Source organism: Cucurbita pepo, chromosome LG16, assembly GCF_002806865.2.
Source record: "Cucurbita pepo subsp. pepo cultivar mu-cu-16 chromosome LG16, ASM280686v2, whole genome shotgun sequence".
NCBI lineage: Eukaryota > Viridiplantae > Streptophyta > Magnoliopsida > Cucurbitales > Cucurbitaceae > Cucurbita > Cucurbita pepo.
In genome coordinates this window covers 4259576-4277660 of record NC_036653.1, presented here as the reverse complement: position 1 = coordinate 4277660, position 18085 = coordinate 4259576, and the positions used below count along the sequence as shown (strand labels likewise).

Sequence of the window (18085 nt, the reverse complement as noted above, 5' to 3'; positions counted from 1 at the left end):
AATAATTATTATTTTATATGCTCCCAATTCTATTTAAAAAAGATTAAATTCTACCGTACATTTAAAAAGTTAATCGAGAGCGGTTAACAATCGAACAATCAAGGCTTACCATAGCATCAACTCACTCATAACCAGTGTTCACATGAGCAAGACGGTTCAATATTTTACAATGTTCTTGTTCGATTCAATTGGATGGTCACACTTTTTCAAGAACGGGTTTTCCCTCGACTTATTGCACGAGCTGGGTTACTAAACGTCACGATATATATATATATATATATATATATATATATATATATATATATATATATTGTTTTTTTGCATTATTTATTTAATGTTGGGAAGAATGGGGTATTAGTGTAAACTTCTGCGTTCGCACGACACCACGAACAAATGCATTTAAAATTTGAGAGAGGGTTGGTTACATATTTAGAAATAAATAGCGGGAGAGAGACTCTTTGTAGCAGAGAAAACCAAAAAAGGGGGGGAAAAGAAAGACACCCTTCTTCTTCGCCTTCTCCAAGAACCAAAGAACACTCTAGAATCTAAACCAGAGCCACCACCATGTCCAAGCCAAGGTGCTTCTTAGACATCACCATAGGCGGAGAGCTTGAAGGTAGAATCGTCATCGAGCTCTATGACGATGTCGTTCCTAAAACCGCCGAGAATTTCAGGGCGCTTTGCACTGGCGAGAAAGGCATTGCTCCTAACACCGGCGTTCCTCTCCATTTCAAGGTCCTTACACAACANTTTTTTTTTTATCATTTTTGTTCGATTGCATATTAGTTTTTTTTTTGGAAGTTGAAGCTTGTTTGTGTATGAGAGATGAAGCAAGGACTTGTAGTTCTGATGATTTTGTTGCTTTGTGTTCGTCGGTCGAAGTGTTTGTTTCCGAGATTTGAGGGGACTTTTGCTTTTGGCTTTAGTAGATAGTGATATCCTCGGTAAATGTTGGATTATTATTGCTTTTTTTTTTTTCTTCTTCCTGCTTTTGAGACTTTTTCGTCGTAGTACGTTCCTAACCTGCGTTTGCCTACTTTCTTATAGGTTAAGGACCGTCCTGCTTTCCTTTTACTTTGCCTATCTGTTGTTTAATGGATTTGGATGTTGATTCCGTCGAACAATACGTAACTGAATAAAGAAAAGATAATTACGAAGTCGCCGTTAACTTTTTCTGGCCTTCGGTTGTGAAATTTGTGTTTGAGGCTTAAGATTTGGCGGAGGGTTATGCTTTTGTAGATGCTATCTTTATGTCTGAACTTAAAGAAAAGGCATACTGTCTTTTCTAGCAGGGATTTCTTCTGTTTGTGAATTGATAGGAGATGAACACTTTGTTTCCCTGTATTATTTCATGCATAAATGGAAAACGAATAAAGAAAATGGAAATTGAAGGTCGCTCTTCTGAAACTTTATTCATAAGACTGCTATGAAAAAGTTTGACGTTACTAGAGTGATTGATATCTTCTGGGAAAAAGTGATCGCTAATGATAAATCACACCGGGATGAGTTAAACTACATTAAAGTTTCCTTGTGTTATAGCATATCTTCTTTTGATTTGATTTCTATTGTGAAAAGCACCTTCAACCTAACATTTTTAGTGGCCTGCCGAGATGTAAGTGTCTGAGAAAAACCTTTCTCATTTCACTTGGTGCTATGAAAGGCACTAAAGCACAACAGTCCTGTGAGCCTTAAGCACAAAAGGTAAAAAAAGAAAAAAAAACAACAACTGCAGACTTCTTTTTAATGAGCGAATAATTTTTCTTAATACATGAAACAAAAAGTATCATGAATAAGATAATGAAAAATGTAAGGAATTAAAGCTTTTAAGTTCTAAATTGCAACTGAGTAGAGAAATGAATATTTGAAGCACCGAGGTGCATGCCTCTAGAATTGAGGTGCCTAATGTGGGCTCGCCGAGGCACTTTTCTAACCAGTATGCAAGGCTAAGGACCATTATAGTCATAGCATCACTCAGGTGCATCAAGCCGAATAAAACTTGGAATACTTGTTTTTTTGTTTACATCTTTAATTGGAATGTCAGGTCATGCTTGATAAAATATTTCCAAGTTCAGTGAGAAATATTGAAATAAAGCATATTTTGTAAGCTGCTGTCATATTTACTAATGATGCATATGCATTTTTGTAAAATGAATATATGATACCATCATTTGGATCATCAGGTCCCTGCAATGCTTCCAAAATTTTTACAAATTTCTGAAATGTAGTTCGTTTCACAAGGTTTAGGTGGTCACTCAAATCTTATGCCTGTTTCTTACTGTGTGATAAATATGTTTATATACTATGTATTATCTTTGCAAACACCTATGGTAGACTATTAGATTTCTTCTATTTACTTAAACTTGAAGGAAAGTAAGTTTTTGTGTTTCAAAATATTATTGTTACCATGGAGATTTTCTTGCTGACACTTTCGTTGATTCTCTTGTACACACTGTTACAATGGAAATTATATGAATGAATGTATTTTTTTGTAAATATTGTCTACCTCATGCACACTTTTTGTGGCTTTACTTTGTATATTCTGGTTGGTTAATGAGGCTTGACACACAGGTTTGTTGCATTTTCTAGAATGCACAACTTCATTTTTCTCCAAACATGATTATGTAGAGTTCGTTTTCCAGTATTTGAAGCCACAATTGTTTAAAATTTTAGGGTGTCTGCTTTCATCGTGTAATCAAAGGATTTATGATTCAAGGTGGGGATATTTCCGCCGGCGATGGTTCTGGGGGAGAATCTATTTATGGTTTGAAGTTTGAAGATGAAAATTTTGAACTGAAACATGAAAGGAAAGGAATGTTGTCTATGGCAAATTCTGGTCCCAACACAAATGGGTCTCAATTCTTCATAACAACAACACGTACACCTCATTTGGATGGAAATCATGTGGTCTTTGGGAAGGTGGTGAAAGGAATGGGAGTAGTTCGCTCAATTGAACATGTCTTAACTGGTGAGAATGATCGTCCAACTCTTGATGTTGTAATCAAGGATTGTGGAGAAATCCCTGAAGGGACAGATGATGGAGTATCAAATTTGTTCAAAGATGGTGATGCCTATCCTGATTGGCCAGCTGATCTTGACCAGAGTCCTTTTGAACTTTCTTGGTGGATGAGTGCTGTGGATTCTATTAAGGCTTTTGGTAATGAACATTTTAAGGTAAAATCTATTATGAAGGTTCTTTGAAGTCTAATGACAAATTTTTTGTACTTCTTCAGTTATTATCATCAATTCACTTATTAGTTATCTTCAAAATTTCACTTTATTTTACTTCCATTTTTAATAACAAAATATTGAATAAAATTCATAGAAACAAGATTACAAGATGGCTCTCAGAAAGTACAGGAAGGCTTTGCGATATCTTGACATTTGCTGGGAGAGAGAAGGGATTGATGAAGGTAAACTCTTCATTTACCTGCATTACTTACATTTATGGAATCCGTACATTAGTTAGACATTGTTCAGATCTTTGATCTTTTGTGTTCTTAACAGAGAAGAGTTCATGTCTGAGGAAGACCAAATCACAAATATTTACAAACAGCTCTGTAAGTTTTCATCAAGTACTTAGTGACGAAATTTTATTTTGTATATATTCATAAATGTTCCCTCATACAAAGATGATTCCATTTTAAAAAATCTGAAGGAGGAAGGTTGAATATAAGCACATTCCATTTCATATGGAAATTATTATTCAAATTAATTGTTTGTTAGGCGTATTTTGTGCCTAGGAAATTATTTTCATTGTTATTATTCTCTGGGAACTTCAAAACACCTTATACTCTTTGCTTGGTACAAAGTTGGGATGCAGTGGGGTGTGTTTATTTTCTTTATCCATGTGCCGGTACTATTTTTATTTTTGTGCCTTGCTTTAAAATATGAACCGTTATTCTTTCCTTAATTATCTGCAGTTTTCATAATGTCTTTCTACATCAAGTTGCTCTTTCTGTCTATTTTGCAAGTTTTTTCTAACAGTAATTAATAACTTTGAAATTATTTTCCAGTTAAAATATTCCTTCAAGGAGAATTCATACGGCCTGCTATTCTTTATTTCATGTTTCATTGTTTATGTATCAAGGTGAAGAACTTTTTCGTGCAAGGCAAAAATGTTGCACACCACCTATCGTCCTAGGGAAATGGTGCATGTTTAATTAAAAGAATATATTATATTGGAAGTTGAAGATAAACTAGAATTTAGCAGGACATGAAATGTATCATTGGGTATAAAATTTTATTTAGTGAGAATATAGTAAAGAAGTAGACATTTTAATTTAGTATTATTATTTTTGGATTCGACAATGGCTCGAAGGATTGAACCATTGAATCTATGAAAATCGATGTCTTATCTAGTAAACTATACATGGATTGGCTACAGGTTTTTGTTTAGTACGTTTCATTCGATACTATTTTCTTTTAAAGAGTTAATGAAAGAAGAACCTTAGTTGCTTAATTCACTAGTATACAGAATGTCTTGGATGCTCATCGTGGCCGACTGTTTGGTGCAACTGACATGTTTAGATGCTCCATCTTTTAGTGTAGTCATGTTATCCTTTCGTCTATTGTAGGCATGTAAACTGAAGCTAGGGGATCTAAAGGGAGCATTGTTGGACACTGAATTTGCAATCCGTGAAGGAGAGAACAATGCAAAAGCCATGTTCCGCCAAGGTCAGGTTGGTATCATCTTTCATTGATGAATTAGTGAATAAGGTCAGTTGGTATCATCTTTTAATTACTTGTACGTTCATTACAACTAACCTTGTCACCTATCAGGCACATATGGCTCTTAATGACATTGATGCTGCAGTTGAAAACTTTAAGAAGGCATTGGATTTGGAGCCAAATGATGGTGAGTCATGATTACTTCATTTGGTTTATTTCCTTGCCTGAGATATTATTCCCCCATTTTCCTTGTTTTCCTTTGAGTTGGAAGCTGGTATAGTTTACTGGTTTATATCTTGGTCCGGAATGTCACATCCATTAGTAAGGAAGCAGAGATACACGAGACATGTACATGATAGCTAGGAACACTAAGTCTCAGTNTTTTGGATTCGACAATGGCTTGAAGGATTGAACCATTGAATCTTTGGAATGAAAATCGATGTCTTATCTAGTAAACTATACATGGATTGGCTACAGGTTTTTGTTTAGTACGTTTCATTCCATACTATTTTCTTTTAAAGAGTTAATGAAAGAAGAACCTTAGTTGTNAAAAAAAAAAAAAAAAAAAAAAAAAAAAAAAAAAACCCCAAAACATTATTTTCCAACATCTTATGGACTACTGATTTTTTATCTTATCTCTGTTCGTATTTGGTTTATCTATCTATCTATATATATATATATATCTAGATGAATAATAGAGTATGGACATGACCATGCACCACGGCACCAGATTCTGTTTATGAATATATGAAAATTTGGTTTGTTTCTTATTTTGTTAAGTTTTTTTTTTCAGCTGGAATAAAGAAAGAGCTGGCTGCTGCTAAGAAAAAGGTTGGTACACAGCAATCTTTTATATTATGTTTGCAAGAATATATGGGACTAATTTTTGTGTACAGGTTGCTGATAGACGTAATCAAGAGAGGAAAGCATATGGCAGGATGTTCCAATAGGAATTTGCTCTCCAGTGGTACACACTTCTGACTTTTTTATAAACTTGTTTGAATAAGAAAAAAAAAAATAGTACGTGTTGGATGATGAAAGTCCCACATTGGCTAATTTAGGGAATGATCATGGGTTTATAATCAAGGAATATTCTCTCCATTGGTATGAGGCCTTTTAGGGAAGCCCAAAGCAAAGCCACGAGAGCTTATGCTCAAAGTGGACAATATCATACCATTGTGGAGAGTCGTGTTCATCTAACATGGTATCAGAGTCATGCCCTAAACTTAGTCATGCCAAAAGATTGGTAAATCCTCAAATGTCGAACGAAGGACTCCAAAAGAAAAGGAGTCGAACCTCCTCAAAGGCATAGTAAAAAAATGACTAAGACTCCAAAAGAAAAAGGAGTCGAACCTCCTCAAAGGCATAGTCAAAAAATGACTAAGACTTCAGAGCCTCGAAGGGGAGACGTACTTTGTTCGAGGGGAGGTGTTTGAGGACGAAAGTCTCACATCGGCTAATTTAGGGAATGATCATGGGTTTATAATCAAGAAATACTCTCTCCATTGATATGAGGCCTTTTGACGAAGCTCAAAGCAAAGTCATGAGAGCTTATGCTCAAAGTGGACAATATCATACCATTGTGGAAAGTCGTGTTCGTCTAACCGTACGAACACTTGGTTAATCATCTTTTTAAAGAAAAAACTTCGGCTTCATTTCAGGTTTTGTTTTGGAGCGAGATGAAGAGAAATAGGGATCCAGTTTGTAGTGGCTAGTTCAACTATACAAAACTGCAGTTGGAGAGCGGGGTATAGAGTCGTCAATTTTTGGGATGGTAATTGGTGTCTTACCTATTGAACTAGACTAAGATTAACCCTCTTTAAAAAGAAAATATATTGAGAAACAGGTAGCTTTTAGTAATTTTGATATGGATATTTTGTTATGTCAACTTTGGTGATAATATTTTGTTGGTATCATCTCGAGCTTGGATCCAAATGAAATGGATGGTTATTCATGACATTCGTATAACTCCTGTTTGAGTAGGTTAATGATTTTTTATTTAACTCCTTGACGCAATATCTACCACTCAAAAGTGTGTATAGATATGAAAATATTATTATCAACGAAAGAATACAGATTTAAGAATGAGAAAAAGAGTTGGGATCGAATGTTCAATATTCATTGATATTCACCACCTTCAAATAGGATACAAGATACTAAATAATATCTATCAAGAAAATATAAACTAACTAAATTCTGATAATAAAATAAAATATACTACTATTCAAATTCAACTGATTACGATATCTAAGATATATTTCCTAACTAATATATTTTAGGATATATTTCTTAACTAATATATTCTGGAAGATTACGAATATCATATATTCCATAATTAATTTAAACTAAAATAAGTTGCACTAAATTGTGACCCTCCTTCATTAGAAGCCATGGAAATGGGTTGGTCGTTGGTGCCCTTCGACCCAAGGAAGAATAAAAGTCAATTTTTTATGTTTGAAATGTGCAATTTCTTAATAGTTTTTTAGACCCATTTTCAATGGAAGAAAATTTGACATTTTTTAAAACTTAATTTTCTCAAGTGTGTATTAAAACTAAATTATAAAATTTAGAGTTAATATTTCAACATTAGCGATCCATTGAAATTAAAAGCTTAAAGTTAATATTGATACAATTTGATCGATTCATTGTGATCTTTGTATTATAAGTGTCTGAAAATTTGAAAAAAAATTATAGAGGTCAGAATTGGAAGACGGAAGTTGGGAAATAAAATTATTTAAAATTGAAACTATTTTGGTGATTGGTGATAATATAAAAACCCCATCCGCTCAAACATTGGCAACATCAAGAACTCATTCACTTAGGCTTTTGTGTTTCTCTCTATCCAACCATGCCTTTCATATCTTCAAAACTACTCATTCTCTTCATTTGGGCATGCCTCTCAACTCTATCCTCTGCCAATCAGCCTTGGTTTTGGGCATATAATTGCTCCTCCCCTTTCAACCCTACCCACAACCCGTCTCCGCCACCACCAACATCGCCACGCTCTCGAACACCGCCATCACAACCGTTTCCACCCTCACCACCAAGATCACCACGCCCTCGAACAACACCATCACCACCACCACCATCACCACAACTGCCGCCACCGCCACCACCTCGACGTTCACGACGTCCTCGAACACCACCATCACAACAACTGGCATCACCACCACCACCATCACCACAATTTCCACCGCCACCACCACCACTACGACGTTCACGACGTNATTTGGGCATGCCTCTCAACTCTATCCTCTGCCAATCAGCCTTCGTTTTGGGCACATAATTGCTCCTCCCCTTTCAACCCTACCCACAACCCGTCTCCGCCACCACCAACATCGCCACCGTCTCGAACACCGCCATCACAACCGTTGCCACCCTCACCACCAAGATCACGACGTCCTCGAACAACACCATCACCACCACCACCATCACCACAATTGCCACCGCCACCACCACCACTACGACGTTCACGACGTCCTCGAGCACCACCATCACAAAGACCTCAAATACCACCATCGCAACAATCACCGCCACAATCACGACGGTCACGAACACCACCATCCCAACAGCAATCACCGCCACCACCACCATCACCATCATTGCTNGTCCCCGAGCACCACCATCACAAAGACCTCAAATACCACCATTGCAACAATCACCACCACCACCGCCACAATCATGACGGTCACGAACACCACCATCCCGACAGCAATCACCGCCACCACCACCATCACCACCACCAACCCCACCATCTCGAAAGATCATAGTAGGTGGCTCAGAGCATTGGCACCTCGGCTTCGACTATAATGATTGGGCGCTTAAGAACGGTCCCTTCCATATAAATGACATCTAGGTAACCCTTATTGATCACATTTTCAAGGTTATTATAAGAAATTTTCATTCTCCAACTTATTTGGAAGTTATTGTTGGCAGTATTCAAATACGATCCTCCAAACAGTACAACTCCGGCTCACAGTGTATATCAGCTCCCAAACATGAGAAGCTTCGTCAACTGTGATTTGGGAAAGGCCAAAATGCTTGCAAATTCAACACAAGGAAGTACTGAAAATGGCTTTGAATTTGAGCTCAAACACCAAAATCCTTACTACTTTGCTTGTGGAGAAGCCAATGGCTTCCATTGCCAAACTGGATCCATGAAGTTCACCCTAACACCAATACTTCAAGGTTGATATTACAACGTTGAGCTAAACTTAGTCAATACGGTCAAATAAGATTTCCCAATCGGGGAAGATGTTTGTGATCGGTCTCGTTTTTTTTTTTTATCCGTTAAGTTCAACCTCTCGAGTCAAAGTTACACGAACCTCTTGACTTTTTGGTCGAAAATAATGACGTATTTAATTTTGTTATACTCCAGTTGACTTCTTGATCTACTTTTCAACTCGAGCGTAAATCTAACTTTTTCAAACCTAAATTTAAACCGAATAATATGTGCATATAATATGTCAAACATGAACATAGTTTAATAGTTGACATGTTTTATTCCAGTTGAAATCTAGATTCAAAATTTCATACTACTAAAAAAATGTATGAATATAATATAATCTATAATCATAATGCATATGTGATGAATTTGAATGTTGATTTTACCGAACAAGATAAATGGTAGGTATTAGAGGTGTTCATATGACTCGATAATCCGACCAACCCAAACTACCCAACATAGACTATAAATGTTGAGTTATATTAGATTTTTCGGTTCGAGTTGAGGTTAAATTTTAGAAAAATAAAAAAAAGCTTTATCGGTTTGCGAGTTGACATTTTTTTGGTCAGGTCAACCCTAACAACCTAATTAACCCCGAAAATATGATTACAACTCTACCGTACTCTTATGAATATTAAAACTGTTGGGAATTACTTTAAACTCGTACATAGAAAAATGGTTCCGAAGGGGAAATAGACGGGCCGAGCCCAGCAGAAAATAGACGGGCCGAGCCCAACAGAAAATAGACGGGCCGAGCCCAACAGAAAATAGACGGGCTGAGCCCATCAGACAATAGACGGGCTGAGCCCATCAGACAATAGACGGGCTGAGCCCATCAGACAATAGACGGGCCGAGCCCAGCATAAAATAGACAGGCCGAGCCCAGAGAGAATAGACGAGCCGAGCCCAGCAGAAAATAGATGGGCTGAGCCCAGAAGAAAATAGACGGGCCGAGCCCAATCCGATATTTATCAGGGCCCGTATGGTTTGGGCGGATTGAAAATAACAGACTTGAAGAATCCCGATCTGGATTTTGCCCTTCCCCCAAAGAAACCTTCATCTCCGGCGAGAAGGACGGCATCAACAGCCATGGATCAATCCTTCTTACTGATGCTCTCAACTCTCCTCCACCTCCACAACTACCTCGATCCCACCATTACCCTTCTCCCTTCCACTCCCTCCTCCGCCTCCTCTCCTTCCTCCGCCTCCTTCAACTCTCCCACCTCCCTTCTTTCCTCCTCCTCCGCCGCCCCTCTCCTCTTCTTCACAATCGCCTCCGTCCTCTCCTTCATCGCCTCCTCTCGCTCCAACGCCTCCTCCTCCCCTTCCCGAACCTCCTCCACTACCCTTCCTCCCTCTTCCTCCGATTACTCCGTCTCCGCCTTCCGCGCCTTCTCCACCGACCACATTTGGTCCCTCGAAGCCCCTTTTCGCGATGCCCAATGGCGCTCCCTCTACGGCCTCTCTCACCCTGTCTTCACCACCATCGTCGACAAGCTCAAGCCCCATATTGCCCTCTCCAATCTCTCTCTCCCTTCCGATTACGCCGTCGCTATGGTCCTCTCTCGCCTCTGCCACGGCCTCTCCGCTAAAACCGTCGCTGCTCGTTTCTCTCTCGAACCCTATCTTGTTTCCAAAATCACCAATATGGTCACCCGTCTTTTGGCCACCAAGCTTTATGCTGAGTTTATTAAGATTCCGGTTAGTCGCCGGCGTTTGATTGAGACCACTCAGGCTTTCGAGGAGTTGACTTCTCTCCCCAATATGTGTGGCGCCATTGATGGGAGTCCGATCAAGCTTCGCCGACTACCTCCTGACCAGAATTTTTCCACTAATTACAATTGTCGATTTGGGTATCCCTCGGTTCTGCTTCAAGTTGTTGCTGACAACAAGAAAATTTTCTGGGATGTGTGTGTTAAAGCTCCTGGTGGTAGTGACGATGCCAGCCATTTTAGGGATAGTCTTATGTACCATAGGCTTACTTCTGGTGATATTGTTTGGGATAACGTAATTAACGTTAGGGGTCACCATGTTCGACCTTACATTGTGGGTGATTGGGGATATCCTCTGTTATCTTTCCTGTTGACACCATTTTCGCCGAACGGCATCGGCACGCCTGCACAGAACCTGTTTGATGGAATGCTGATGAAGGGTAGGTCTGTTGTGGTTGATGCAATTGGGTTGCTTAAGGCTAGGTGGAAGATTCTTCAGGATTTGAATGTGGGTTTAAGCCATGCGCCACAGACCATTGTTGCTTGTTGTGTGTTGCATAATTTGTGTCAAATTGCCAAGGAGCCAGAGCCTGAACCATTGAAGGACCCAAATGAAACTGGCCCTGCACCCAACATTCTTGACACTGAAAAGTCTCTGTGTTATTATGGTGAAAGTGTGAGGCAGGCGCTGGCTGATGATTTGCATCAAAGGCTTCCATCGAGGTAGCTAACGTTGCATCAATATAGTCTTTCATGTTGCACTTCCATTGTTGCCATGCTTAGTCATTGCCTACATTAGAAAGAGTAATTGTTCATAGCTTGATCCTAGAAGAACTCTGCCATTGACTGATAGCTTTAGATTATTAGTTAGAAACAAAGGGATGCGTTTGTTGAGTAATGCATGATTGTCTTAACATCCTCCTAGGCGTTGTGTATCTGAGTTCAATGATGGTTATATGAACTGTAAGTTATGGGTGAATGTTTGTAGAAATTAGTGTTCAAAGTGTACTCAGAAACTCTAATTGAAGCATTTCAGGCAGTTTGATCTATGTTTGATGATATATTTTGGCTACCTTGCATCTTTGATTTCAAGGAACTGATAGAGTTTCTAACTTGGAAGAATTAAGTTGAGAATTTTTTTTATGAATAGGAAGAGAGTTTGATATAGGAGTGTACATTCAACCCGCTAATCCGAGTTATAAGGGTTAGGTTGGGTTTAAAAGGGTTTCGGGTTTGGGTTGGGTTCGTTTTTTGAAACTCGACTCGGTCCGGTTAAAATAGGCCCAAGCCCATGAGTCATGTTGTCTGCCATTGCAAAGTCCATATTGGATAGTGCAAATGGGCTCTCTCTACTCTTTGAGATTGAATTGAATTAATAATTGAATTGAATTAATAATTGTAATGATGAAGTACGTTTTTCCATCGTTATCATCTTTCTTATTGTCTCTCTGCTCTTCGTCTTCATAGTTCTCATATTACAGTGTTCGTCTTCGTGTTTGCCTCTTTATTTCTCCGTTGACGTCGTTCTTATCTCATAGCGGATGTCGTTCCTGTCTCTTCTCAGTTTGGAACAACCCAAACACACTTCTTGTCTCTTCTCAGTTTAGAACAACTCAAACACAACTCGAACCTAATCTGAAAATAAAGGGTTGGGTTGGGTTGGGTGTGAAAATTTTCAAGTTGGGTTGGGTTGGGTTGGGTTATCAATCCAACCAACCCGAACTTTTAGGTTGGTCCAAAAAAATCTCTCAACCTAACCCGACCTAGACCATGTACATCCCTACCCACAAATCCCAAAAGGTAAAACAAGGTCCTCATAAATGATGGAGACCAATTTGAGGACTAAGCCCCTAACCCAAAGGGGTATTGAGACCTCGAATATTCGGTCAAGTTATTAGACCTATTTCAACATCTCCCCTATTGATACAGCAAAGCCCTTGTATAGACTCTCGAGAGTTGTCTAAATAGAGATACACCCACCTACAAAGGTATATGACCATGTTTTCCCCCTTTCAATACAACAATGAAGGAACCCAACCGGACCCAAGAATTCGACCCTTCATTGGGTCATGTTCCTCACCTGCTTCATTCCCCAAAATCTATATTCCCCTTTTACCCTCCATTTTCTGTTATATCTGCACGTATAGGGTGTTCGTATAATCCGGTGACTCAAATAACCCAAACTATATAGCTTAAGTAAACTCAAGCTATAAAGGTTATAAAGGTTAAGTTNTTTTTTTTTTTTTTTTTTTTTTTTTTTTTTTTTTTTTTTTTTTTTTTTTTTCTATTTGGATGAGATTGAATTTTTGAAAAACTGAAAATTTGTTCCGGTTCATGGATTGAAACTTTTTTGGTCGAATCAACCCTAACAACTCGAAAATAGGGTTCACAACCCAACCAAACCCTAAATTTGTTAGCCTAAAATTAAACCGTCTGCCACGTTGTCACGGTCTCCGCCCCCTCAAATAATTATATTTTTGAAGAGTAATACAGTCAACACATTGGAGTTAGGATGGTCAACATATTAAGAGTCAAAACATCAGTTTCTAAATTACTGTGTTCAGTCAAAGGTTTCGGCTGTCGGTACTAACCCTTGTCTTTTGACTTTGACTTGATATTCCATAGTCAACGTCACTAGGTTGACCACAACTTAGACACTTTGACTCAGTCAACTCATACTCAATTTCATTTTTAGTCCTCACATATTATATAGTCAAAGCAAAATTGAAATTACATTACAATTCCAAAATATCGTCTCAATCGTATCTATGTTTAGTTAATTTAAGATAAAATAATGTTTCGAAAAAATAAATTAAATATAGACCGTGTTAATAAAATTTCATGTCACTTGTCACTAACTTAGAAATAAAATGATGTATTTTATCCACTGAGTTATGTTTATGTTAACATATACATATATTTTAGCGTATAATCGTTAGAGTTAAAGTATTTTTATAATTACGCAATATTTTATCTTGAGTCCAAGTTCACATATAACGGCTTAAGCTCACCACTAGCAAATTTTGTCCGCTTTGGCCCGTTATGTATCATCATCAGCCTCACAATTTTAAAACGCGTCTAATAGAGAAAAGTCTCCACACCCTAATAAGAGATGTTGTGTTTCCCTTTCCAACCGATGTGGGACCTCACAAAAATTGAACAAATCCCGAACTAAGTTTAATTTCAACCTTCTCAATATAAGTAATGTCTCGTGTTCAGAATTTGAAATCTAGTGGAATTCGTATTCAACACCTATGTGCCCTAGCATTCACTATAGAGATAATCGCGTTACTTACTTCTCACTTCTAAAAATTAAGATTATCCCTACAATACCGACACGAGTCCTTTCAACATACTTTGTCCTCATAAATTTGCAGAACACATTTAATTTCGGAGTTACTATGATTGAGTCACCGAAAAGAAAGGTATACCTTATTAGTATAGACAATAACTTTCAATTCTTTAAAATCTTTCTTAGTTATTCAGGATCGTTCTCATTCGGACGTGATCACAATTCATTAATATACTGCTCTTTTACTCGAATGTCACATCATAGCTTTATATAACGAATCTTCACAACTCATTTTAAGTGTTGAGTTCAAACTCTTCCTTGGGTTGTGACCTTCCCTTGAATTCTCAAAACTTCTGTCACTCCATCCCTGCAAGGGCAGAGAATCCATCACTGTCTCGGCTGTGCCACCAGAGGCTTTGGGGAAGTCGAAATAGCAGAGCACTCATCTTCGGGTGGGCTTACTACTTAGATGCTTTCAACAGTTATTCACTCCGCACTTGGCTACCCAGCGTTTATCGTGGGCTAGTTATAAACAAATATGAACCGAACTCGTGCATTCTTTTTTATTAATTGTCACGAGAACAGTTACACCAACATGATTTAACTCCGACGAACCGTCATATTAATTTATAATAATTAATAGATAAGTTATAATGATTTTTTTTTTTTAAATTAAATCATAATAATGATGTGAAAGAGTGGGTGGTCCAAAGGGTATCTCATTTAAGCATTAAATAATAATGTAAAGTAGCATAGCAAATATGAATCTCTTAAAAGAAAAAGAAGAAAAAGAGAGAAAGCTTGTCACATAATGATACCCCAAGGTGGACCTCTTTCTCAATCATATAATAAAAACTCTACTTTTTATTAATATATACTTCTCGACCTTTAATTTAAAACCGATAGGATGGTTCGAGAATATCTCGTTCACTACGTAGTGTCACAAGCGTACTCTTATGGTAGCGGGATAGCGATTGTGCGGCATTTGTTCTAACCCAACGAACAAGTCAGTCGTGAGAAATTCAGATTTCGCGGACAACATCACTGTACTCGAATCTCAAGTCATGTTTGAGAGAGAAATTTTGGAAAACGTGAGCGAGAAAATATGTTGATTGCATATAATGTTATAAGCTAAAAGCGATTAAGCAACAACGACAGATTTTATAGTATATAACCCGACTAGTCATATCCCTGTATAGTACATTTTGAGGTATTTTAGCTCTGGTGCGTGTTGACACAATATGTAGTAAAGACCTATCTAAGATGAAAGCATGTAAAAGGGGTTTAGAAAGGGCATGCGGTCATTCGGGGCCGTAGACAACGCGTCTTGGATAAGCATGACCGTGACACGTAACACCACACAACTCATCTCTTCAGCCTCTTTACCTATCGGTTGACCTCGAGTCAACTGTTGTAGCCGAACATTAGAATAATGGGAGAAGGAAATGGCGATGATTTGAATGGTCACACACGATTCTTACCCTTCCATCCTTTTTATGACGTTTTGACATCTAACCTATTAGACGTAACTTCAAACATCATGAACACGAACACCGACCCATTAAATAAACGAACAATATGATGGGAGTGAATAGACATTGGCATATAATTAAACACTAAAAAGGAAAAGGAAAAAGTGTTGTTACCAACTCCTTTTTTCTTCGTTCACGAACGTTTACGTTTATTTTAGGTTAAATTAGGTTTAAAATTTTAACCTTATTTTTTTAAACTTTGTCGTTTTGTAGCAGAGTTACGTCGATTCTACTGTTGTTGTTCATATGATTGTTGAACTAACTTAATGTATTGTCGAGTTTGGAAAAAAATTTGAGAGAGTCGGAAAGTTTTTAGATAATAGAGAGAAAATAAATTGAGAATTAACGGAATAAATTTTTAGATTAATTAAAAAAAATTATAATATATATATCGGTCGACTATGTTTAAAAAATACCAGTAAAATTTTAAAATTAACATTAACACCCTTTACGTTTATAAAAAAAGTTCAACAAAGATTCCGTCAATATATGAACTAAAATCGTCTATTAACATTTTATAGATTATTTACAAATGTTTTAATGTTACTTTAAAAAGTTTATGAACATTTTTGAAATGTGGTACGGTAGGAAAAAGTATTTTTTTTAATTTTTTAAAAAAATTAAAGGTATTTTTAATATTTTTTAAAAATAAAAGTACCATTTAAACCATTTTGAAAATTAAAAAATATTTTTAAATAGAAAGTTGATATTTTTTATTTATTAATTTAGTGTTTTTAAATATATAAACAAATATATTATCTTCCTCTAAAAAAAACATGCCCAAAAACTTAAATTCTTTATTATTTATTTATATATAAAATACTGAAAGAAAAAAAACATTCTCTTACATTTATCAATCCAAACAAAAAAAAAATCAAAATTAAAAATCTACCGGTTCATCCACGTGTCAACGACCCAATATCTCTAGAAATTTCCTGCATACCGGACCGGTTAAACCGCAAGCAACGGCCCAAAAAGCTCCTCTTCTTCATAAACTCCTCGGAAACCGTCCGGTTCGCCGCTGTGAAATGCCTCCTTGGACCGACGCTGTCGGCTGATCGGAAACTCGAAATCTTCACGTCGTTCTCCATTCTTTCCGACATTACAACGTACGTAGACCTCAGCTTATCAGCTTTCTCCGTTGCTCGGCCTTCGGAAGTGCTACGAAACAATAAGTCTCTGAGCCTCCATTTTCTATTGGCCTTAGAGAACGATATCGCCGACAAGAACGACAACGACTTTGACTTTCCGGCGACCGTGCAGCTGTCGCCGTCGCCGTGAATTGGAGTTCGAGAAGAGATTCTGTAAGGGGAAACGGATCGAGTGGGTTTGCGATCAAAATTAGAGGAAATGTATGAGATTTCCTCTGTTCTTCCTCTGTTTTTGCTCTGTTTATCAGCGAGCTCATAATTGGTTCGATGGTTAAGAGTCTCTTTCATTAGCGCCGCTTCAAATGGGTCGTCGTTGATGTTCATGTCGGAGCTGTTCTTCGTTTTCCGAGGGGAAATCCTCGAATTGTGCGGCGATCTCGGCGACGACATGTTCGACTGTCGAAGAAAAAAATTTAGCAGAGGAACTTGTAATAAACTTTTAATTTAACATTTGGTCGGAAAAAACACTGACCTGGAATCCGGGAGGGGGTTTGAGCGGCCGGATTTTACCGCCGACGAAGAGCTCATCGGCGGAGAGGGAAGCTTTAGTGCAGAGCGACTGACGGCTGAAATCAAATTCAAAATCTTGCTCGGCGGAGCAATTGGGGGATTTGGGAATGCCGGGTTTCTCCTCCCAGCGGAAGGGGACGGCGGAGGGAGAGCCAATCGGAACGTCGTCGTCGTGGCGGAAGAAGTTGACGGCGAGAGAGGAGGGGCTGGTGGGCGCACTGAGGGAGGAGAAGGGAGTGGAAGGAGCGGAGAGATAGTGGGAGGAGCAAGGGCTGCCGAAGTTGAACAGGTCGCCGGCGGGAGAGACTCCGACGGCCACTTCCATCTCCGTTGACGGCGGCAAGGCGGTGGATCTGAAGCTGTGTGAAATGAAGGAAGGGGATTAGGTGGAAGAGATCTAAAGAAGGGGAAAGTTGAGAGAAATTGAGTTCTAAATTATGATCAAAAGTGGAGCCGCCATTGTGGATAGAATTAAAACTATTCTATTCTTCCAATATGAACACGTTGACCACATTGACCACATTCATATTTATTTAAGTTTTAAGCATCCAATGAAAATCTTCGCTTCGTTCTTTCGACTTAGTTTGACTTTAGTTCACTCGGTTGGGTCGGTGTAACTACTTTGACCGTCCCAAACAACTCGTCCCAAAATCCTTTTATATGCATTATTTCATTGAACAGTGATTGTTAATGTGCGGGACCTCATGCATGTTGTATGTCATATGATCATAGATTACTTCTTTTGCAAGTTGATTTTTCAAGTAGTAGTAGTGCGTGTTAGCCCATAGTTAGACTTATGGAGTATGTTAACGAGTCTGCCAAGTGGGTTCATATGCGTGTGAATGAACTGTGTGTAGAGAAGTACTATGCATCTAGCTCTATCGGGAAGAGAAAGTAGTAGTGAGGTCACACTAATCATGATATATATTAATATTAAATATTTTTCAAGTAAAAGTAAAGGACTCATGTACGAACGACAAACCATCATTTTCACC

General features: G+C 38.0%; 4 protein-coding genes across 4 annotated transcripts; 3 read left to right on the top strand and 1 right to left on the bottom strand.

Annotated features, from left to right (window-relative positions):
• The first annotated feature begins 346 nt into the window (after positions 1–346).
• On the top strand, positions 347–6636 carry LOC111777525 (peptidyl-prolyl cis-trans isomerase CYP40-like). Its single transcript, XM_023657168.1, has 9 exons — positions 347–735; positions 2671–3171; positions 3323–3410; positions 3505–3557; positions 4575–4679; positions 4780–4855; positions 5462–5499; positions 5565–5635; positions 6330–6636. Exons 1-8 carry the CDS (start codon positions 565–567, stop codon positions 5616–5618), a joined length of 1086 nt encoding a protein of 361 aa, XP_023512936.1. The 5' UTR covers positions 347–564; the 3' UTR covers positions 5619–5635; positions 6330–6636.
• A 1713-nt stretch (positions 6637–8349) lies between these two features.
• Positions 8350–8861, top strand: LOC111777023. The gene is made up of 2 exons (XM_023656466.1): positions 8350–8437; positions 8605–8861. The coding sequence occupies exons 1-2, from the start codon at positions 8350–8352 to the stop codon at positions 8859–8861; spliced, it is 345 nt and encodes a 114-aa protein (XP_023512234.1).
• A 1059-nt stretch (positions 8862–9920) lies between these two features.
• Positions 9921–11677, top strand: LOC111776884 (protein ANTAGONIST OF LIKE HETEROCHROMATIN PROTEIN 1-like). The gene has a single exon (XM_023656279.1). The coding sequence runs from the start codon at positions 9983–9985 to the stop codon at positions 11330–11332; it is 1350 nt and encodes a 449-aa protein (XP_023512047.1). The 5' UTR covers positions 9921–9982; the 3' UTR covers positions 11333–11677.
• A 4601-nt stretch (positions 11678–16278) lies between these two features.
• Positions 16279–17511, bottom strand: LOC111777661. Its single transcript, XM_023657364.1, has 2 exons — positions 17053–17511; positions 16279–16976 (listed from the first exon to the last, which is right to left on the bottom strand). Exons 1-2 carry the CDS (start codon positions 17413–17415, stop codon positions 16326–16328), a joined length of 1014 nt encoding a protein of 337 aa, XP_023513132.1. The 5' UTR covers positions 17416–17511; the 3' UTR covers positions 16279–16325.
• Positions 17512–18085: the final 574 nt, after the last annotated feature.

What these genes read in the sequence shown, in the direction of transcription:
- LOC111777525 (XM_023657168.1), top strand. Translation starts at nt 565, where the DNA reads ATGTCCAAGCCAAGGTGCTTCTTAGACATCACCATAGGCGGAGAGCTT. An exon ending in AAATATTTACAAACAGCTCT is followed by an intron (nt 3,558 to 4,574) that starts GTAAGTTTTCAT and finishes CGTCTATTGTAG; the next exon opens with GCATGTAAACTGAAGCTAGG. An exon ending in GGATTTGGAGCCAAATGATG is followed by an intron (nt 4,856 to 5,461) that starts GTGAGTCATGAT and finishes TTTTTTTTTCAG; the next exon opens with CTGGAATAAAGAAAGAGCTG.
- LOC111777023 (XM_023656466.1), top strand. Translation starts at nt 8,350, where the DNA reads ATGACGGTCACGAACACCACCATCCCGACAGCAATCACCGCCACCACC. An exon ending in CACCATCTCGAAAGATCATA is followed by an intron (nt 8,438 to 8,604) that starts GTAGGTGGCTCA and finishes TATTGTTGGCAG; the next exon opens with TATTCAAATACGATCCTCCA.
- LOC111776884 (XM_023656279.1), top strand. Translation starts at nt 9,983, where the DNA reads ATGGATCAATCCTTCTTACTGATGCTCTCAACTCTCCTCCACCTCCAC.
- LOC111777661 (XM_023657364.1), bottom strand. Translation starts at nt 17,415, where the DNA reads ATGGAAGTGGCCGTCGGAGTCTCTCCCGCCGGCGACCTGTTCAACTTC. An exon ending in AACCCCCTCCCGGATTCCAG is followed by an intron (nt 16,977 to 17,052) that starts GTCAGTGTTTTT and finishes TTTCTTCGACAG; the next exon opens with TCGAACATGTCGTCGCCGAG.